This window comes from Trachemys scripta, chromosome 7, assembly GCF_013100865.1.
Source record: "Trachemys scripta elegans isolate TJP31775 chromosome 7, CAS_Tse_1.0, whole genome shotgun sequence".
NCBI classification, from domain to species: Eukaryota; Metazoa; Chordata; order Testudines; family Emydidae; genus Trachemys; species Trachemys scripta.
Genome location: NC_048304.1, coordinates 59,650,808 through 59,670,393, shown reverse-complemented (window position 1 = coordinate 59,670,393; position 19,586 = coordinate 59,650,808). Strand labels below are relative to the sequence as shown.

The 19,586-nt window shown below is 50.3% G+C and overlaps 1 protein-coding gene across 1 annotated transcript in view; it reads right to left on the bottom strand.

The window, feature by feature from the left end:
• Positions 1–19,586, bottom strand: part of WDFY4 (WDFY family member 4) — a 240,142-nt gene that overhangs the window by 19,909 nt on the left and 200,647 nt on the right. The window contains exons 54-57 of the mRNA XM_034776723.1: positions 16,415–16,627; positions 12,905–13,052; positions 4,645–4,802; positions 1,763–1,921 (exon numbers count right to left, since the gene is read on the bottom strand). Of these exons, the coding sequence (XP_034632614.1) occupies positions 1,763–1,921; positions 4,645–4,802; positions 12,905–13,052; positions 16,415–16,627 (678 nt within the window). The remainder of the gene's footprint in view (positions 1–1,762; positions 1,922–4,644; positions 4,803–12,904; positions 13,053–16,414; positions 16,628–19,586) is intronic.

The following is a 19,586-nucleotide window of genomic DNA, read 5'->3' as shown; positions in this document are numbered from 1 at the left end:
GCAAACCAATAAAGGTAAAACAGAACCTCCCTGAAACTTTGCCCAAAACGCAAACTGACCCTGAACTGAACTGTTCTTGATCTCCAAAACATATTGCTTAGATTTTACCCTAGTACTGTTTCTTTCCCTTCCTTGTCTGTGTCCTGGGTTCTGAGAGGAAACAGACAGGCTAAAGTTCATGAGATAAGGTCTTCTGATGGTATTTTGGGCCTCTTCAGAAGCAGACAGTATTAGAATCTCATGTCAGGAGTTGTTCCAAATACAATTTGTGCCCCAATTTGCAGGGCCAAGAGATCTAGCTAAATAGATAATATTCTGGGGGCCTCTCTGAGCTCAACCCAGATTCAGCCTTTTGACGTTTCCCATCACCTATGGCAAATGAAATATGTTCTTGCCTTGGACTTGGGAAAACATGAATTTTCTCCTGAGTCTTTTCTTCAGGAACCACGGACAGAGCAGATTTCTACGGCATGAATACCTTCATGTCTCTCAAACCCCATGAATGTGTCCCCTTATTATTTCACCTGAGAGTAACAGAGGAGAGTTATCTTATTTGGTTTAAGGGGAAAAGGGAACAAGTTGCTGTCTATTGCCTTAGATATCACTGAAGAATATCAAAAGCATATTCATAAAAGCAGCCCAGAAGGTCACAATATCAGGCCTGAATCTCGATGGCATTACTTCAGTTTTATGGCAGTGTAAATCCTGATTACAATGGAGTTACCCCAGCAGAAAACTAGAGAAAGGCAGTTTGGATCTGGATAAAGATCCATATTCTGCCACTTGGGCGATTCTCCACCTTATGGGAGTGATGGATGAACCTCACAAAGGTTCCAAATTCAGGATAGGTAAAGTATCCAGAACTCTGGTTACTTATCTGAACCTTCTTGGTCAGAAATACTGAGCTGGGAATCTGTTTAGAGAAGTCTCACAACGTTTTGGTGCTCCTGCCTCCTGACCCAGCTAGAAAAAAGGAAATGGGAACCATTTGAACAATAAATAACGACTCAGATGGAGCTGTGTGGGGTGAAGGTCCATGGGAGAGTGGAGTGGAGGGGTATATTTCTTAATTTCAAGACTTGAGGGCATAGTAAGCTATGTGAGAAAAAGACAGACTGCTTGGGAGTCTGTTAGAGGCAGGTACGGCCAACCCCGTTGGGGGATATATATGGAAAGGCCGGAAAACAAGAATTCTACTTCACGCAAAAAGTTGATGTTTCAAACACTTGATTTTGTATCGAACCTGAGACCTTTTGAAATTTTCAGCCAAACACCCGAGGGAATGAAAGAGATGCCCACTCACCCCAGAACAGCCAACTGCCAGTGGTTAGGGTGCTCACCTAAGAGAGATCCATGCTGTGAATCAAGGACCTGAGCCCCACCCCAGAATAGCCAATAGCCTAGTCATTAAACACACACTTACAATATGGGAGACCCAGAGCATCTCTACTTTGAGCCTGAGAAACCTTTCCAACAAAAGTTTCATTGAAAATGACATGTTTCTGCAAAAAAAGGGTTTTGATAATGGCATTTTATGTTGAAAAAGTGTTTAGTCAAAACAACTCTGGGTTAGATCCCCTGAGTCCATTTGTCATTGTCAATGCCTGAACGGGTGGCGGGTTGATATGCTGTGTGATGCCATCTATACCATCTTTCTCTGTCACCCTGGTAGAGGAACAGCTTTCATCAAAACCCCTTCCCAGCTCTGATCTCAGACCTGCACTTACTAAGCTGGCATGTCAGGTGAGCTGTGGTACTGTACCTGTCTCAAGTTCAGGCATCTCGCTTTGTCCTTGACCAGCGAAAGCTCCCAGACACACACGACAGCGCTCGTTCCAGAGGTAATGACGGTAGTTGGTGTGGGACATACAGCACAGAGGCACTTGCCCCAATCTGCCATGCATTCGAGTGTCATCGTGTTCTGCAGAAGGTAAAAACACTAGCAGTCATTTCTGTGGCACAGATTCCTTTGATTGCAGCATGTCAATATTTAAACCAGAGAACAGATTCGGGGCCTGAGAACCAAGCTCTCATCTTCCCTTTGAGGCTGGGAAAAGAATGTTCCTCCTACCCATTTTCAAGAACCAAAGGAAGGTTGGGCTCAAAGGTCAGTCCAAGAAAGGGCCCAGTCCTACAAGGTGCAGGGCATCCTCAACTCACAGTGAAGTCAGACTAAAGACTAAATTTTCCTCTCAGTTCTGCTCTCACTGCCTGCATGTATATCAGCATGGCTATGTGTATGTTGGTGTGGGAGTGAACCAACCGTTACCTGCAGGCTGGATTGGAAGGATGATTTGGCAGTTAGAGCACTAGTTTAAGATTCAGGGAACAGGTTCTATTCTCTGCTCTGCAACAGGCATCCTGTGTAATTTTGAGTGAGTCAATTAGTCTCTCTGTGCCCAGTTCCTCACCTGTACAATAGGGATAAGCAGCCCCCTACCTCACAGGCATGTTGTGAGGATAAATACATTACAGATTGTGATGCTCTCATATTCTACAGTGATGGGAGACCATATAAGTACCTAAAATAGATAGAACAACCTACTACTTATTTATAGGTAGAGGCATTGCTCAAGTGTAGAGGTTGGTGCTTTTGGTGCAGGGATCCCTGGATTCTATCCCCACTGGTGACCCCTGGTTCTGTGTGTTTTCACAGCAAATCGTTCAGTACATACTGAGCTTCCCAAGGAAAAGGAAAAGGTTTCTGCTACTTTGAACGTCTGATGAACTATGCAGGGAACTGAACGCTGTTCTCCTGAGCCCCACACTAGCACTGGCCATCCCTCCTTTTAAGAGAGAACACTGCTCTCTCCTTGGCCACTGGCACTCCAGCATGCATGCAGCACTGCGATGTGTACTGTTGATTCCTTACAGTAAAGAAGTCAGAGAATCAGTTCTAGAGCCTTGCACAGATACAAAAATGTGTATCCGCAGCCAATCTGCAAAAATTATCTGTGGATATCTGCGGATTTGCAGGGCTCTACTCTGGCGCGCGCACACACACACACACACACACAGGTCGGGGAGAGCCCCGCGGGTAGCTGTGAGGAGCCTGTGCAGAGTTGCAGACCCTCCACCTGTCCTCAGCCTGGCGGGGAGACTGAGGGTCGGGACACAGTCGGGGGCCCCTCTCAGCCCCCATCTCCTGCACCACGGGCAGGTGGAGGGTCTACCACAGCTCCCCATGACTCCCCGGCTGGGCTCCACACTGGTCTGGCCAGGTGGGTGTCCTGTGGAGCTGCCCGGCTCTTACCGTCGCTGGGCTCCGAGACCCACCCTCTGGCCAGAGCCAGGTCAGGGAGAGTTGCACTGGCAGCTGTGGGGAGCCTGGGTCCCTCCAACTGCCCTAGGCAGGGGGCCCAAGCAGCCTCCAGCCCGTGTCTCTGCACTGGGAAGGGGGTGGAGGGACCCAGGCTCCACACAGCTTCCAGCGTGGCTCTCCCCGACCAGAGAGTTGAAGCCTGGCCACGGTCAGAGCCGGGCAGGCAGCTGTGGGGAGTCATGCTGGACTCTTCACCTGCCTTGGGCAGGGGGCCCGAGCAGCCTCCCGCCCAGTGTCCCTGCACCCAGACCGCCACCCAGGGCAGGTGGAGGGTCCGTGCCACAGTTCCTCACAGCTGCCTGCCTGGCTGTTACAGTCAGAGCCCTGCGTGGATACAAAATTTGTATCTACATCTGCACTATCTGCAAAAATAGCCCACAGATATCCATGGATATAAAGCAGATACCCGCGGATTAGCAGGGCTCTACAGATTTCTAGGGGAAGCTGCATTAGTGTTTTGAATGAGAGCACTGTGCTAAACTCAGGGGCAGGAGGAAATTGACAGATGGTCCTATCCTAATCCCAGCAGAAAGTTCTGTGTCACAAAATTTCTCATCAGGGGCCGAGAGACATTGTGTTGTTGTTACATCCTATCACACAAGGTCTCGGTTTCAGTGTAACAGACGATATAGTGATTGGAACTAGATAAGAACTTCAGATCAGTTCGATATTTGCCAAGATTTTCAAGAGGAACTAATGAATTTGGGGGCCCAATCTGAGACTCTTTCAGTGGGGCCAGATTTCCAGAAGGTGCTAGCACCCTTCCTCTGAAAATGAGGCCTCTTTACAATGTCTCAAGTTGGGCACCTCAAACAGTGAGACATCCAAAATCACAAGTCACTTTCCATGGAGTTTCAGGCCTGAAAGGAACATTAGATCATCCAGTCTGACCTCCTGTGTGGCACAAGCCATTAAATTTCACCCAGTATTAAAGCCAAAGATTTTAGCTAGGCTAAAACATTTCAGTTTCCAGAAGACTACACTGTTGTGAGCCACAGGCAGAGAGCGGGAGAGACTGAGGTGCCACCAATGACCAAGACCCCTGCACTGGCAGGGAATTGATTAGGTGGGAGATGCCCAGATGATCCCAAACAGGCAATCCATGCCCTAGGCTGCAGAGGAAGGTGAAAACCCCCAAAGTCCTTGCCAATATGACCTGGGGAGTTTCCTTCCCACCCCAAAATCTGGTCATCTGTTAGACCCCGAGCACGTGATCAAGACCCACCAAGCAGGCATCTTGAAAGAGGATTCTCTGTACCGCCTCAGAACACTGGTCCACCCTCTCCGGTGTTTCAAAACCCTTGGCCTTTGTTCTCATTTACCTTGTCAGTTCCGTAGTTTCCAAGGCAGCAGGTGAAATCGTCAAATCCCCAGCAGAAGGTTTTGTTCCAGAGCGGGGGGATCAAAACTTTGTTTCTCTCGACGGCCAGAATGATTTTCTCGGTATGGACGATGTGTCCGATGGCTCCCTTGGGTGCCTCTGAGCAGAAGAAGGAGATCACAGCTCATCCTATTGTTTCTAGAGTGCTAAGAGTGACTTTGCCTCCCTTGCAAGGTGTGCATGTCTCTCTAACTATGCTGGGTGATGTGACCAGCACCAGAGGCTAAAAGCCACCCTGGGGGCAAGATGCAGGCACCCTCTGCTCGTTGGGAAGGAAACTGCCCTCTGCTCATTGGGAAGGGCGCTCTGTACACTGCAGCCCAGGTTGGCTGGGGTTGGGTAATTCAGCTGAGCCTCTCTTTCTTGCCAGCTTGGATTTGAGCCGGTAGGTTAGTGAAAGGGAGAGCCCAGAGCCAGGGGGAAGAGGGAATTCGCCTGACCTGAGCTCGGCGCTGCAGGGAGCCAAGAAAGTAGATTTAAAATAAAAAAATCAGCTAGCCGGGCCCCTTCCTCCCACTTCCAGGGTTTCATTTCTGAAAAGAGCTGAGCAGCTAATCCCCTGCCAAGATAGGGGAAGGAGTAAAGGGCAACTGAAAGCAAGCTAGCTCCACCTTTGATACTGTAGTAAGGGCTTCATTCCTGGAGGCACTGTGCCTCCCCTCCCCCATTGGGGCACATGGCCCTGTCTCATCCCACCCCACCTTCCATCCGTGCGGCTCTCCTTGCTGGCTAACCTGCCTCCCCCACCCAGCCCGCTTCATTAGCCGTCTTCCCCTGCATCACAGAGTGTGCTACCTACTATGGAGGGGCGAGAAAGAACACATTTTGGTAAAAACAAGCCCTGGCTAATGTGCTGCTCTCTCCAAAGTGCACCTGGCTTTAGCAAAGTATTTAATTAGCCTCCACAAACTTCTTTTCCTAGCCTGCAGATTATAGTGATCTCAGCCCAAGAAGCCCTGTAATGCAATTCCTTCCGAGGACATGCTCAATTGAGACGTAATGACATTGACTTGGTGTGCAACAGAATGTAGTAAGAAGAACATGGAATGGATTAACACTATTGAGCTCCTTGTGAATGATTTTGTGACTATAGATATTGGTGACTTCTTTCTCTGAATGTCACTGTAATTGGCAGTGAAAGCCACTAGATTTGTCAGGGGTCACTTTGACACTTATTTTCTCACTAGGGAAACCAAAAAGTCACTAAATCTAGTGACAAAGTCGCTAAATTGGCAACACCCACTCCACCTCCTGCAGGGGAAGAAGCACCATGAGCTACCACTCCAAGACTGATGGGGGGCAGACACCAGCCATATGGACCACCTGACTCCTGCCCCTTCGGGATGGGGTGAAGGGAGAAGAGTCCAGGGCCCATCTGCAGACACTTTGGTTGCTTGTGTCTCCCCACCCCAGACAGTGGTAGAGTGCTCCCTAGAGAGTGGAGAGGGCAGGCATGTGGGGTGAACTAGGGCTGGGAAGGCGTTTGACTCTGGGAGCTGGCCAGATGGGAGGTTTGTGGGGAAGGCTGTCATGGGGGGTAGGGGTGGGAATTGTAAAAAACAGTTACTCACCTTCTCGTAACTGTTGTTCTTCAAGATGTGTTGCTCACATCCATTCCAATTAGGTGTGCTCACCCCACATGCACAGTCATCGGAAAGTTTTTCCTTAGCAGCTCCCATCGGGTCAGCTGTGGAGCCCCCTGGAGTGGTGCCTTCATGGCGCTGTATATACGACCCTGCTGACCCGGCCCCTCCTCAGTTCCTTCTTGCCGGGTACTCTGACAGAGGGGAGGAGGGTGGGTTTGGAATGGACATGAGCAACACATCTCAAAGAACAACAGTTACGAGAAGGTGAGTAACCATTTTTTCTTCTTTGAGTGATTGCTCATATCAATTCCAATTAGGTGACTCCCAAGCCCTACCTAGGTGGTGGGGTCGGAGTTATGGAATCGCTGACTGGAGCACCGCTCTGCCGAATGCTGCAATATCTCTAGCATGCTGCATGATGGTGTATTGAGAGGTGAATGTATGTACCAAGGACCATGTTGCCACCCTCCAGATCTCCTGCATTGAGACCTTAGCCAGGAACGCCACCGATGAAGCCTGCACCCTTGTGGAGTGTGTCGTAAGAGCCGGGGCTGGAACCTTAGCTAGGTCGTAGCACGTCTGGATGCAGGACGTGATCCGCAATGAGATTCTCTGAGATGTGACCGGGAGACCCTTCATCCAGTCCACCACCGACACGAAGAGCTGGTTCGACTTTCGGAACGGCTTCATGCGCTCAATGTAAAAGGCTAGCGCCCACCGAACACCCAATAAGTGGCGTCTCTGTTCTTGGATATTAGCGTGAGGCTTAGGGAAGAAGACAGGCAGACAAATGTCCTAGTTGGTGTGAAAATGTGACACCACCTTTGGAAGGAAGGTCGGGTGAGGTCTAAGTTGTACCTTGTCCTTATGGAAAACCGTGAAGGGAGGGTCGGACGTGAAGGCCTTTAACTCCGACACCCTTCTTGCTGAGGTAATGGCAACCAGAAAGGCTACCTTCCACAACAGGTAGAGAAGGGAGGAAGTCGCCAGCAGTTCAAAAGGGGGCCCTGTTAGTTGGGAGAGGACCAGGTTAAGGTCCCACATAGGGACTGGTTGAGTAATTTGTGGGTATAAAGGCCCTGAGGAAACGGGGAACCATGGGGTTGGTGAAGACGGAATGCTCGGCCACTTCTGGGTGGAAGGCTGAAATGGCTGCAAGGTGCACTTTGATGGACAACACTGCGAGACCCTGTTGTCTCAGGTGCAGTAGGTACTCCAAGATGAGTGGTATGGGAGCCTGGAGTGGGGGTGTGCGATGCTGAGCACACCAGAATGTAAACCTCTTCCACTTTGCGAGGCATGTGGCCCTAGTGGAGGGTTTTCTGCTGCCGAGTAGAACCTCGCTTACCGGTTCTAAGCAGAGGAGCTCCATGGGGTTTAGCCATGAAGCTTCCAGGCCATGAGGTTGAAGGACTGGAGGTTGGGGTGATGAAGACAACCGTGGTCCTGTGTGATCAGGTCCAGAAGTAGTGGTAACATGATTGGGGCATCCACCGACAGCTCCAGGAGTGTGGTGTATCAACGTTGGCAAGGCCACGCCGGCACCACCAGAATCATCCGTGCCCTGTCTCTGCGGACCTTGAGTAGGACCTTGTGGATGAGGGGGATTGGCGGAAAGGTGTACAACAGATGTCCTGCCCAGGAAAGCAGGAATGCATCCGCAAGCGAGCTTGGGATGTGTTTCTGGAAGGAACAGAATTGAGGGCACTTTCTGTTGCTCCGGGTGGCTAACAGATTGACCTGGGGAAACCTCCATCTCTGGAAGATGGAGTGTATGACATCCGGGCGGATGGACCACTCGTGACTGCGGAAGGATCTGCTGAGGTGGTCTGCTAGTTCGTTCTGAGCTCCTGGTAGAAATGATGCCTCCAGATGAATGGAGTGGGCTATGCAGAACTCCCATAGCTGGAGGGCTTCCCAACATAGAGGAGAGGAACGAGCTCCACCCTGCTTGTTGATGTAAAATATGGCAGTAGTGTTGTCCGTCAAAACTGTCACACACTGTCCTTGTAGTTGGGCCTGAAAGGTTTTGCATGCCGCACCGCCCTCAACTCCTTAATATTGATATGGAGTGAGAGCTTGTCCTGTGACCATAGGCCCTGCGTTTGGAGATCTCCCAAATGCGCACCCCATCCCAGAGCAGACTCATCCGTTACCAGGGACATGGAGGGCTGGGGGCTGTTGAAGGGGATGCCCTCGCACACTGTCTGAGGGTCGAGCCACCATTGAAGGGACTCGAGTACTCACTTTGGCACAGTGACCACTGAGCTCAGGCTGTTGTGCCCTGGGCAGTAGACCAACTCGAGCCACGCTTGGAGGGGTCTGAGCCTCATTCTGGCATGCCGGACCATTTAGGTGCAGTCTGCCATGTGACCAAGGAGACTCAGGCATTCCCTTGCCTGAGGCCTTGAATAATGTCTGCCGTCGCTTGGAAGCAGGCCTCTGGCAGGAACACTCTTGCCTGTATCGAGTCCAATATCTCCCTGATGAACTCTATTCTTTGGGTCGGTAACAAAGTCGACTCACATTGAGGAGGAGACCCAGTCTCTCAAAAGTGGATCTGACCAATCGGACTTGAGACTCCACCTGTTCCCTGGAGTGTCCCCTGAGCAGACAGTCATCGAGGTAGGGATATACCTGCACCTGCCTCCTTCAGAAGAAGGCTGCTACGACCAACATGCACTTGGTGAACACTCGGGGGAGCTATCAATAGACCGAAAGGGAGGACTGTGAACTGATAATGGTTGTGGTTGACGACAAATCTGAGGAATTGTCTATGTGCAGGCCATATAGCTATGTGAAAGTACGTATCTTTCATGTCGAGGGCGCTATACCAGTCTCCCAGATCCAGGGAAGAGATAATAGCACTCAGGGAGACCATGCCGAACTTCAACTTTTTCCTGAACTTGTTGAGTCCTCGCAGGTCTAGAATGGGTCTGAGGCCCCCTGGGCTTTGGGAATTAGGAAATAATGGGAATAGAACCCCTTGACCCTGAGCTCCTGAGGAACCTCCTCCACCAAGGAGCACCTGCACCTCCTGGATAAGAAGTTGCTCGTGAGAAGAGTCCCTGGAGAAGGGTGGGGAAAGGGGGTAGGAGGGAGGGGAGGAGCAAAATTGGAGAGAATATCCCACTTCTACTGTATGAAGAACCCAGTGGTCTGATGTTATTTGGGACCAGGCACGGTAGAAGTGGGATAGACGATTCATGAAACAAGGAGAAGGATCTGGTGCCATGGCGGATGCACTCTTCTTGGGCACACCTGCAAAAGGCCTGCTTTGAGCCCGACGATGGTTTGGTCGGGCCTTAGCCCTGCCCAGAGCATGGATGGGAAGGCTTGCGCCTGCCATTTCTTACCCTCTCCCCAATAGAAGTCCTGCCTCGTCCGAGGAGGATAGGGGTGTTGTTGTTTCAGCTTAAAATGCCTGCGTTGTGTTGCTGGGATGTGCATGCCCAACAACTTCATGGTCGCCCAGGAGTTTTTAAGGCTGTGCAGACTGGAGTCCGTCTGGTCTGAAAATAGGCCTGCCCCATCAAAGAAGTCCATGACACTGCCTTTCCTTCCTCAACTATCACTGCAAATTCAGCTCTGGAGTCCGTCGGCACCAGCTCCTTAAACTTCAACATGGAGGCCCAAGAGTTGAAGTTGTATCTGCTGATGATAGCTTGCTGGTTAGCTATCCTCGGCAGTGGGCCCCCAGTTGAGTAGACCTTTCTTCCAAAAAGGTCCATCCTTTTTGACTCCTTAGATTTAGGAGTCGGTCCCTGCTGACTTTGTCTCTCTTTCTCGTTTACTGCAGACACCACCAAAGAGCAGGGCTGTGGGTGCGAGAAGAGGTACTCATAACCTTTAGAGGGTACGAAGTATTTCCGTTCAACCCCTTTTGCAGTAGGCGGAATGGATGCAAGAGGCTGCCACAGAGTCTTGATAGTGCTCTGGATAGTTTTTAATCAGTGGCAAAGTGATTCTAGATGGCCCCTGTGGTGCCAAAATGTCCACCATGGGGTCCTCAGGTTCGACCACCTCTGTCTGCTCCTGATTGCCACCAGGGACCTCATTGTCAATAACTGTTGCCGTGGCAGTAGCCTGGTCCGGCGGCGGGTGAGGTGGAGAGCCTTGTGCAGATGCCGTCTCGGAGCCCCGAGGTGTGGGTCTGTCTCTGAGAGATGGGACCACTCTACTATCCGAGGCCACCGAAAGAGAGCCCTGGGCCTGGTAGTAAGCCCAGGGAGTCCAAAAGGACCACTATATAGGAGGTCGCCACTGGGGCTGCCAAGGCACCATCCCTGCGTCGTGTTGATACCAGTGCCTGTCCGATGTGTGCCAGTTACACGGGGAACAGAACAAGTCGGCATCAGAATCTGATGAGGCAGGCCTTGACCTTGATGACCACGGCAGCACCGAATGATACTGTGCTGGAGACCAGTGACGAGGAGCTAGGGCGGGGGACTCGAGCTGCTCCGTTGCTGCCGGAGACCGGTGCCGCTCACCCGGTGCCGCTCCTCTCTCAGTGCCAGGGAAGGTGCGCGTCACCCGGATGGTGCTGGGGAACCCCTCCTGGAGGCTGGCGCCAGCAATCACAGTCGAGACAGGGGCGCTCTGGAGCACTGCCGTGGAGAGCGGTGCCGATCTGGAGAGGGCGACTGCCTCATCATGGCAGGTTTGCTTCTAGACGGTGCTGGATGATGTGGCATCGGAGGCTTGTCTCTACCAGCCGGGAGCTGAGGTGCCGTCATGGCAATCAGATCTCTCGCAGCTTCAAAAGTGTCCGGGGTGGATGGCAGCTCCAGCTCCTCCACCTGGCACTCAGGGGTACTGCTGGGAGCCAGACTCAATGGTTCCCTTAATGGGCCCGAAGTCAATGGCCCCAATTCCTGAGGTTTTTGCGACAAGTGCTCCTGCACAGGACACACTGCTGTCACATTCGCCAGCACTGTCGCCCTCAGCCCAGGAGAACGGCCTCTGTCAGTTTTCCTGTGCCACTGGGGAGTGGGAGCGGTGCCAGGCTGTCTCTGCAGTCTGTGGTGCCGGGGAGCACCAGTGACAAGGGTCACTTAGGCCCAAGTCCTTTCTTGGCACCGTGTCTTGTACTGAAGCTGGGGCGCTCCGCATGGACGCGCCCGATGCTGGGTCCTGACGATCAGTGGCAGGTTGGGGACAGAGAGAGGACTCCATTAGGAGCTGTTTCAGGCAGAAATCCCGCTTCTTCTTTGTCCTCGGGTGGAATGCCTTGCAGATTTTGCATCTTTCTGTTTGGTGCGCTCCCCCAGATACTTGAGGCAAGAGTTGTGGGGGTCACCTGTAGGCACAGGTTTACTGCAGTTTCCGCAGGGCTTGAACCCTTGGGACCGAGGCATGCCCCGGGACCCAGGGGAAGGATACGGGATTGGGGCTAGACCCCACTCCCACAACCTAATCTACTAACTAACAAGTACAAAACTACAAACTACAACTACAAAGTAAGTTAAGGGAAGCATTTGCTATGCAAGCCACCACAGTTCCAACTACCGGCACTGGCGGTAAGAAGGAACTGAGGAGGGGCTGGGTCAGCAGGGTCATATATCCAGCGCCATGAAGGTGCCACTCCAGGGGGCTCCACAGCTGACCCAATGGAAGCTGCTAAGGGAAAACTTTCCGACGACCGTGCATGCGGCACGCACACCTAACTGGAATCGAGATGAGCAATCACTCAAAGAAAAATGTACAAGTTCTGTACCTTTGACAATTGCATATTTGTTGTTTGTCTCTATCCAGTCGTCTAACTTGTCTGTTTAGAATATAAGGACCATCTTCTATTCTGTCTGTACAGCACCTGGCACATGGGGCCCTGACCCTGGCTGGGCATGTAGGCACTACTGAGAGCGAGCAGAACAGGTCGAAATGTTTCTTTCCAAAATGTTTCCCCTGCCCCCAAAATAGTTTTTATTCCTTCAAAAATGAAAAATGTCATGAAAAGCTTTTTGGTGTTGCAAATTGTGCTGTTTTTTGATGAAAGTGAAAACTTCAATATTTTATTTTTTCTCCCTATTTCCCCCTGAATTCAATAGAATGAGTGAAGGGATTTGAGGGTTTGATTGTTTTTGAATTCTTTTTTTCCTTTTTCAATTTTCTAGCTTTTCAAAACTACCTCCACATGGGGAAAGTTACAGAATAGAAAAAGGGGGGATGGTAGGGAGGTAAATAAGTGTGTGGGGGAGGGAGGAACCATGGACATCATTCATTTTATTACATTCCATGGAGAAAAGGGGGGAAGGGGAAGAAAGAGGAAAAAACATTTCAAAAATTCAAAATAAAAAAAAAAGTTTGGCAAAAATAATAATAAAAAAAATCTAAAATGTTTTTCTACTTTGGACCACATGAAATAAGAATGACTTCAAATTTTTGAATTTTTTCATGGAATTATTTCTTCCCCTTTTCAATCTCTCCCTCTCTCTCTCTAAATAATAAAAACTACATGACATGGCAACATGGACCTTGATGGGATCAATTCAGTACTTTGCTAAAATAAAGCTATGCCCAGCTGTAGGGTTCAAACACATCCAGCTCTTTGCCTGGTCAAGGACTTTTCACTGATTTATACATGCAAGACGGCTGAATTCACGACACTGCCAGCACCTTTGATTGTGACAGGAGAGAACTTCAGATTTTGCAGACTGCTGAGCAACAGAGGCACATGTCCAGCTGAATGCAGAGAGGACGCAGCCTCTTTCCCTGATGCATTTTTGCCCGTGGCATTCCTGGATGGGTGGGGTTTAGTGAAGAGCTAGAACAAAGGAACAACACTTAAAAATATATTCAAAACAATCTGCCACAACACGTAGTGGATACATCTGTCTCTCTGTGGTACTTCTATACCCCCCATCACCACAGTATCTGAACACCTCACCAACTTCAGTGGATTGATCCTCACAACATCCCTGTGAGGTAGGGAAGACCTATTATTCCCATTTTACAGATGGGGAACTGAGCCTAAGTGACCTACCCAAGGGCACACTGGAAGTCTGTGGCTGAGCTGGGACCTGAACCCAGGACTCCAGAGTCCCAGGCTAGCACCCTATGATTAGATCACAAATGAAATGAGTTTGGTGGTCTCATTCTTGTCCTCTGAATGCCTTCCTACTGCTTTGCCTATAGCTTGATTTCCTCTCAGCTCCGTGTTCTCCCTCGCTCTGATGGGATTCAGGGGAAATGCAGCCATCTGGCCAGGGCCACCCAGAGGATTCAGGGGGCCTAGTGTCTTCAGCAGCGGGGGGCCCCCGCCGCCAAATTGCTGCTGAAGACCCGGCACTTCGGCGGTGGGTCCCGGGGCGGAAGGATCTCCCCGCCGCAGGTCTTCGGGGCACTTCGGCGTCGGGTCCCGGAGCGGAAGGACCCCCCGCTGCCGAAGACCCGGAGCGGAAGAAGCTCCGGGGGCCAGGGCCCTGCGAAAGTTTTCCGGGGCCCCCAGAGTGAGTGAAAGATCCTGCTCCAGGGGCCCCGAAAAACTCTCGTGGAGGCCCCTGCGGGGCCCGGGGTCTGGGGCAAATTGCCCCCCCTCTGGGAGGCCCTGCATCTGGCCTCATCTCTAGGAAGATCTCAGCAACAAAATGTCTAGAGGAAATAGATGAGTGGCTTTTCTTAAGGGGGATTATTATTATTTCTTATATCTCTGCTTCTCAGCCTTCCTGCTGCTGTAGCCTTTGACTGTAACAAGACAGAGCTTCAGATTTTGCAGGGTGCGGAGTAAAGGGGGTACAATGAGGCGATGAAATAGCCTCTTTCCCCCCATTCTAAAACTAAGGTCAAAACTGTTTAACAAGAGGATAAACACGTTGGCAATGAGATCACGCGGCTTGAACAGGCCCCTCTGCTTACTCCTGCAAATCTGACAGCAATCCTGGCTTCTCCATGAACACAAAGCCAGGGTGACTGGGCTGCAAAGGATGCCCAGTTTATCCTGATTTGTGCTGCTCCCTGACCCACCGTGCTGATCCATTGGACCAGTAGAGCAATCGGCGTGTGTCACAGGTGCAAGGCACAGACCAAAGATCTACAGGTGGCAACACTCCAGGGGTAAAGCTGCTCCAGGGGAAGCTTTCCCCTGCTCTCTTCTCAAGAATCCTTGTTGCTTTGACGACTCTCAGATGAAAACCTGAGATGGACCCGGTGTGGAACCTTGGATTCAACCCAACCTCACCCACCTAAAGTCTGGGGCGGTTTAGATCCAGATCTGGTCTGGATGCTGCAGCTTAGGTCCATTTCTGTAATGGGCCTGAACCAGAACACCCTGGATTTTCTGAACTGAATCCAGATCCAAAAGCTTGGCAACTCGGTCCCATCTCTGCCTAAAAGCAAACATCCTAGATCCCAATGTAAAGTAAAACTTGCTGAGCTGCTAGGAGTCAGCACATCGACCTGCCTTCATGTGCGTGTTTACATCATAGATACTGAAGGGAGGGAGCAGGGTGTGTGTGTGTGTGTTTATACATTGTACACACCCACTTGGGAAATAAACAGCTAAATCTTAGGGTTTTCAAGAATGGGAGGACGGCATAGGCAGCTCTAAGCCACCTTTGCCCATCTACATAAAGACCCCGAACCTGGCACTTTCTGGAGGACTGCCCTGGGAAATGGGAAATCCTTTACTGTTTTGTGGTACAAAGACAACATGGGCCAGAAAGCCCTGTGTGTGCATGTATTGCACAGCCTGGAGAAACAGAGGGCCAGATCCTCAGCTGGTGTAAATCAGCATAGCTCCATTACGCTGATTTCCACCAGCTGAGGATCTAGCCCAGAGAACAATGTATAGGTGTATTTCCTCTACTGCATGAGATTTTACTCTCTGAAGCTGGTCACTTCCCCTGCTCATAGGGTCCTTTAGCTTCTTTCTTGGCATGCAATCCCACTTCCAGCCAGCAGAGCTCTGGGTAAGCACTGTGTGTGCAGCACCTCTCAGCTCGCTTTATGCCATGGCAAGTTTTCACGTATTCTCTGCTGAGATCTGAACATCCCACAAATAAGGAATGTCTGAAATCCACCTCCAGAGCCAGCTCTGGTGTTTGAAAATGGCCCCTTCTTATATGAAGGGATTAAATATTACCCTGGAACTTAACCCATGTGTTTTCTTTGGGCGCATCTCTAATTCTGTTCTGTTCTAGTCTATACAAGTTTGTATATTACACTTGTCACTGTAGTATCTGAGCGCCTTCACTGAGACAGTATTTTCTCCCCTAGGTACAGAAAGCCCAAGCCTCTCCCGATGATTTTTAAATTGCAGCAGGGGGTGATCTCTCTACCACACAGAATAAATCTGACTTCACAAAGGAGTGTGTTGGCCACAAAACACTGTGTGACCCCGGACAAGTCAGTTAGCCATTCTATACCTCGGTTCCACCTCTGTACAAAGGGCATAACGGCCCTTCCTTACAGGAGTGTTGTGAGGATAACCCCATTGAAGATTGCAATGCACTTTGAGATCCACTGAAGAAAAGTGCTATATAGGAAACAGGTATTATTAAGTGTATGGCAGGGAGTGGAAATCTTCGGACTTGACTCTGAGCTACTTGCACCAGATTTACACTGCTACGACTGCACTGACTTAAGAAGAGTTATGCCCGATTTACCAGATGCACCTGAGAGTAAAATGGGGCCCTTAATTTTCATCTTACAGAGCATTTAAAGGCAACTATGTGAAAATGGTACCATGGACCATATGAGCTGGCTGCCACAGAACCCAGATCAGATTTGCTCAGTTCACAAGTAAAAATATAATTTGTCTAGCTGCCAGCCCTGCAAACCCACCCTGGGCTGAGAGAGTCAAGCTGAGCTCTTTCCTTTTCATGCACCATCACCAGTGATAAAAATTCTGCAGGCCAAATCGTACTCTGAGCGACACCCGTGCAACCTAACTGTCTCTAGTTCTGCTCTCAGCTACCCCCAGGCAAACTCTTTGTCCCTCTCTCCCCATTCATTGCTGCCCTTCACCTTACGTCGTCATTTACACCTGTGCAAAGTGTGTGTGGGGGCGTAACACACTACCAGGTCTGAATGAGTCATGTGTTCTCCTTTTTACCTAGTCTCATGTCCAGCCCCTGTAATTAAAACAACAAAGTGAACGGATGGGGAAGAACAAACATGGTGCTGTACCTGTTTCGGTATCTGCCCAAAGTTGCTGACAAATCCCAGTATGGTGCTTTTAATCAGAGGATCGCTGGTGTTGTTGAGGTCCACCTTATCTCCATAGAAGTAAGGGTGAAAGGTATTCACTGCCTCCACCGCAGCTGAGCCATGTTGTTTATGACCAAAAATGAGATCTATCCATTGATGGAGATGTGCACTAACGTAGTCACTTTCCAGCGCCTGGAACCAAGAGCCAAAGTTTGTTCAATAAGGTGCATCTGCTTTAGATACATTGCCAGGCTGCACTTCAGACTGGTTGTGTAAATACAGAGCTTTTAGATTCAGAAATGAGCTCCTCTGGTTGCTTCTAATTCTTCTGACACAGTCACCTCTCAGCACAGGCGGGCTCAGCGGACATTGTCCCAAGGCGGCTAAGTGGGCTCACAGACTGGCATTCCAGGCCTGGTCATCGTCACAAGTCAAACAAGCTCAGTGGCTTCCACCTAGAGCAGGGGTGGGCAAACTTTTTGGCTCGAGGGCCACATCTGGGTATCAAAATCGTATGGCGGGTGGGCCATGAATGCTCACGGTTCCCGGCCATTGGGAGCTGTGGGGGCAGCGCTTGGGGCAGGGGCAGCGTGCAGAGCCCTCTGCTTGCCCCTATGCATAGGAGCCGGAGTGGGGACATGACGCTGCTTCCGGGAGCCACGCGGAGCCCCAGCATGTATGGAGCAGGGCAAGCCCCAGACCCCGCTTCCCTTCAGGAGCTCAAGGGCCGGATTAAAATGTCTGAAGGGCCGGATGCGGCTCGTGGGCCATAGTTTGCCCACCCCTGACCTAGAGGATACTTTGTTCCCATCACACAGTCAATGCATAGTCCCAAGAGCTGAGTTTTTACTACTCAGGAGAGGTGCCGAAGTACAAGGGCACTGCAGGTCAGAATGGAGGGGCAGTGGCAGGGCTGGGTGAAGCCCATTGCTTGAATAGCAGGGGGCGCTGCAAGTGAGGACTGAGTGGCATTGGCAGGACTAAGTTTGCCCTGCCCTGTAGCCAGTACAGTGTCGTGCCAATGCTCCCTGTCATCCCTGTGCTCTGGGAACTCCCAGTGGCGCTGTGCACCACCACACTGCATCTTGAATGCACTTAAATATTTACCCAGTGCTTTGAAACCACAACGCACCGTGCCAGTGCCACGCGTTACTGACAGAGCATTTCTCTCTCTCTCCGGCCTGACTCTGCGATGACGCCTGGTGCTGCATTAGCTGGTCTCCCCAGAACACCCTCCCACCCAGCACGCAACAGAAACAAATGAGCTAATGGGAGCCCGAAGAATGGCTCATTTCACAGAGCAGACAACTAGTCAAATGCAGCCCGTCTAAATTACCCTGTCCGCAGCGACACTGATCAAAGGGTAGCTTAGGGAACAAGCACGTCATACAACCTGAACAACAAAAACACACAACGCCAGGGCTCCAAAGCCGTTCTCCTTAGTGAGAGCAGTTAGCATATGAATTACATACAGCAAACTGCTTGGCGCTGGTCAGCAACGCACAAGGAAGTGCATGATGGATTCAAAGGCGACAGAGCAGCTGTTCAGTTTGTGTTTGAAAGTCACTTTCCCCCAGCTCCACTAGCCACAGTGAGAAAAAACATGCATTTTAACAGCAACTCTGGTGGCTGCTTCACAGTTCCTCATTTTGGGGTGTGAACTGGCTCATCCCAACTTTATTTTAAGAGCAACCCTTTGTTCCCCATCACCTCAGAACCAAGAACTGGGGTGCTCAACGCTATTGGAATGGACTTTTTTAATGATCTTCTTTAGGAAATGAACAAGATTTAAAGAGGATTGGGCATTTATACGGACAACAAAAACATCCAGGGTTAGAACAGTTCTATTTGGGAAAAAATACAAACCCCCATTCTTCAGGGTTCATACCCACCTCTGACTACTCAGGGTTAGAGTGAGACCTTCCTGGGGGGGGGCGATTACCCCACATTTCACTACTGTAGGAATCTTGCACCTTCTTCTGAAGCTGCAGTGCTGGCCATTGTCAGATACAGGACACTGGGCTACAGCCTGAGTCTGACCTCATCTATTGCAGATCAGTCTACGGGCAATCTTGTAAACTTGATACTGTTTCTTTGCTGAACTGCACCCAGCTGAGAGTCTAAGCCATTTGGCACAAAGAACGTGGCTTTAGTTATGGTTCTTTAAGTGCCGAGAGCATGCACAGCACTGCACAAGACACCAAAGGCACAGTCCCAGCCCTGGAGACCTTACAGTCTGAACAGGCAGACAGTGGATTTTACAGTACCTGACAAGCTCGCAAATATCTATGAACATATCCTCATAACACCCCTGGGAGTCAGGCCTATGATCCCCACTATACAGACAGGGACCTGAGGCTCAAGAGGATTAAGTGATTTGCCTAAGGTCACACAGGGAGCCTGTGGCAGGGCAGGAAATTAAATCCAAGTCTCCTGAATCACAGCCAAGTGCCTTCTCTGGAGGCCTGATAAGCAAGTCCAGGGATGGCCAATCAGGGAATACATGTCTACTTGACTCTAGTGGCCAGATCTATATGTATGGGAGCAGGGAGTGGGTACAGATGCTTCTGCAACCCTGCAGAGGGGCTGTCTAGGCGCTCCATTTCCAGCCTCCAAATTTGGGTAAGGACTGGTCTGTCCCTGCCGCAGACTTCCTGAGTGACCTTGGGTAAGTCATTTCATCTCATCTGCACAATGGGCTAATGATGCTTCTCTCTCCCCCTTTGTGTGGTTAAACTGTAAACTCTCTGGGGCAGGGGCCGATTCTCACTGGAGAGGTGGCTGGAAATAGAATTCCCGTTCCATGAGAAATTCCAACATTTCAAAACTTGGGTCCATTCCCAATTGGATCACACAGAAATTTCTAAATTTCTTGTGGAACGGAGAGTCCAAAAAAAAACCTGTACTCTGAAACCTAAAAACATTGCATTTCAAGAATGCCAATACATTATAAATGGCAACATTCACTATCCTCCATTGTTGTTTGCAGTGCTGTTGTAGTGTGTTGGTTCCTAAATGCCCCAACAACAACCAGACAATTACTACGCTCTCAAATGAACTTGCACAAAAAGACAAAAACACCACATCACCTGCGGGTGAACACTTCTCACAAAGTGACCACTCTGTATCTGACCTCTCAGTTCTCATCCTC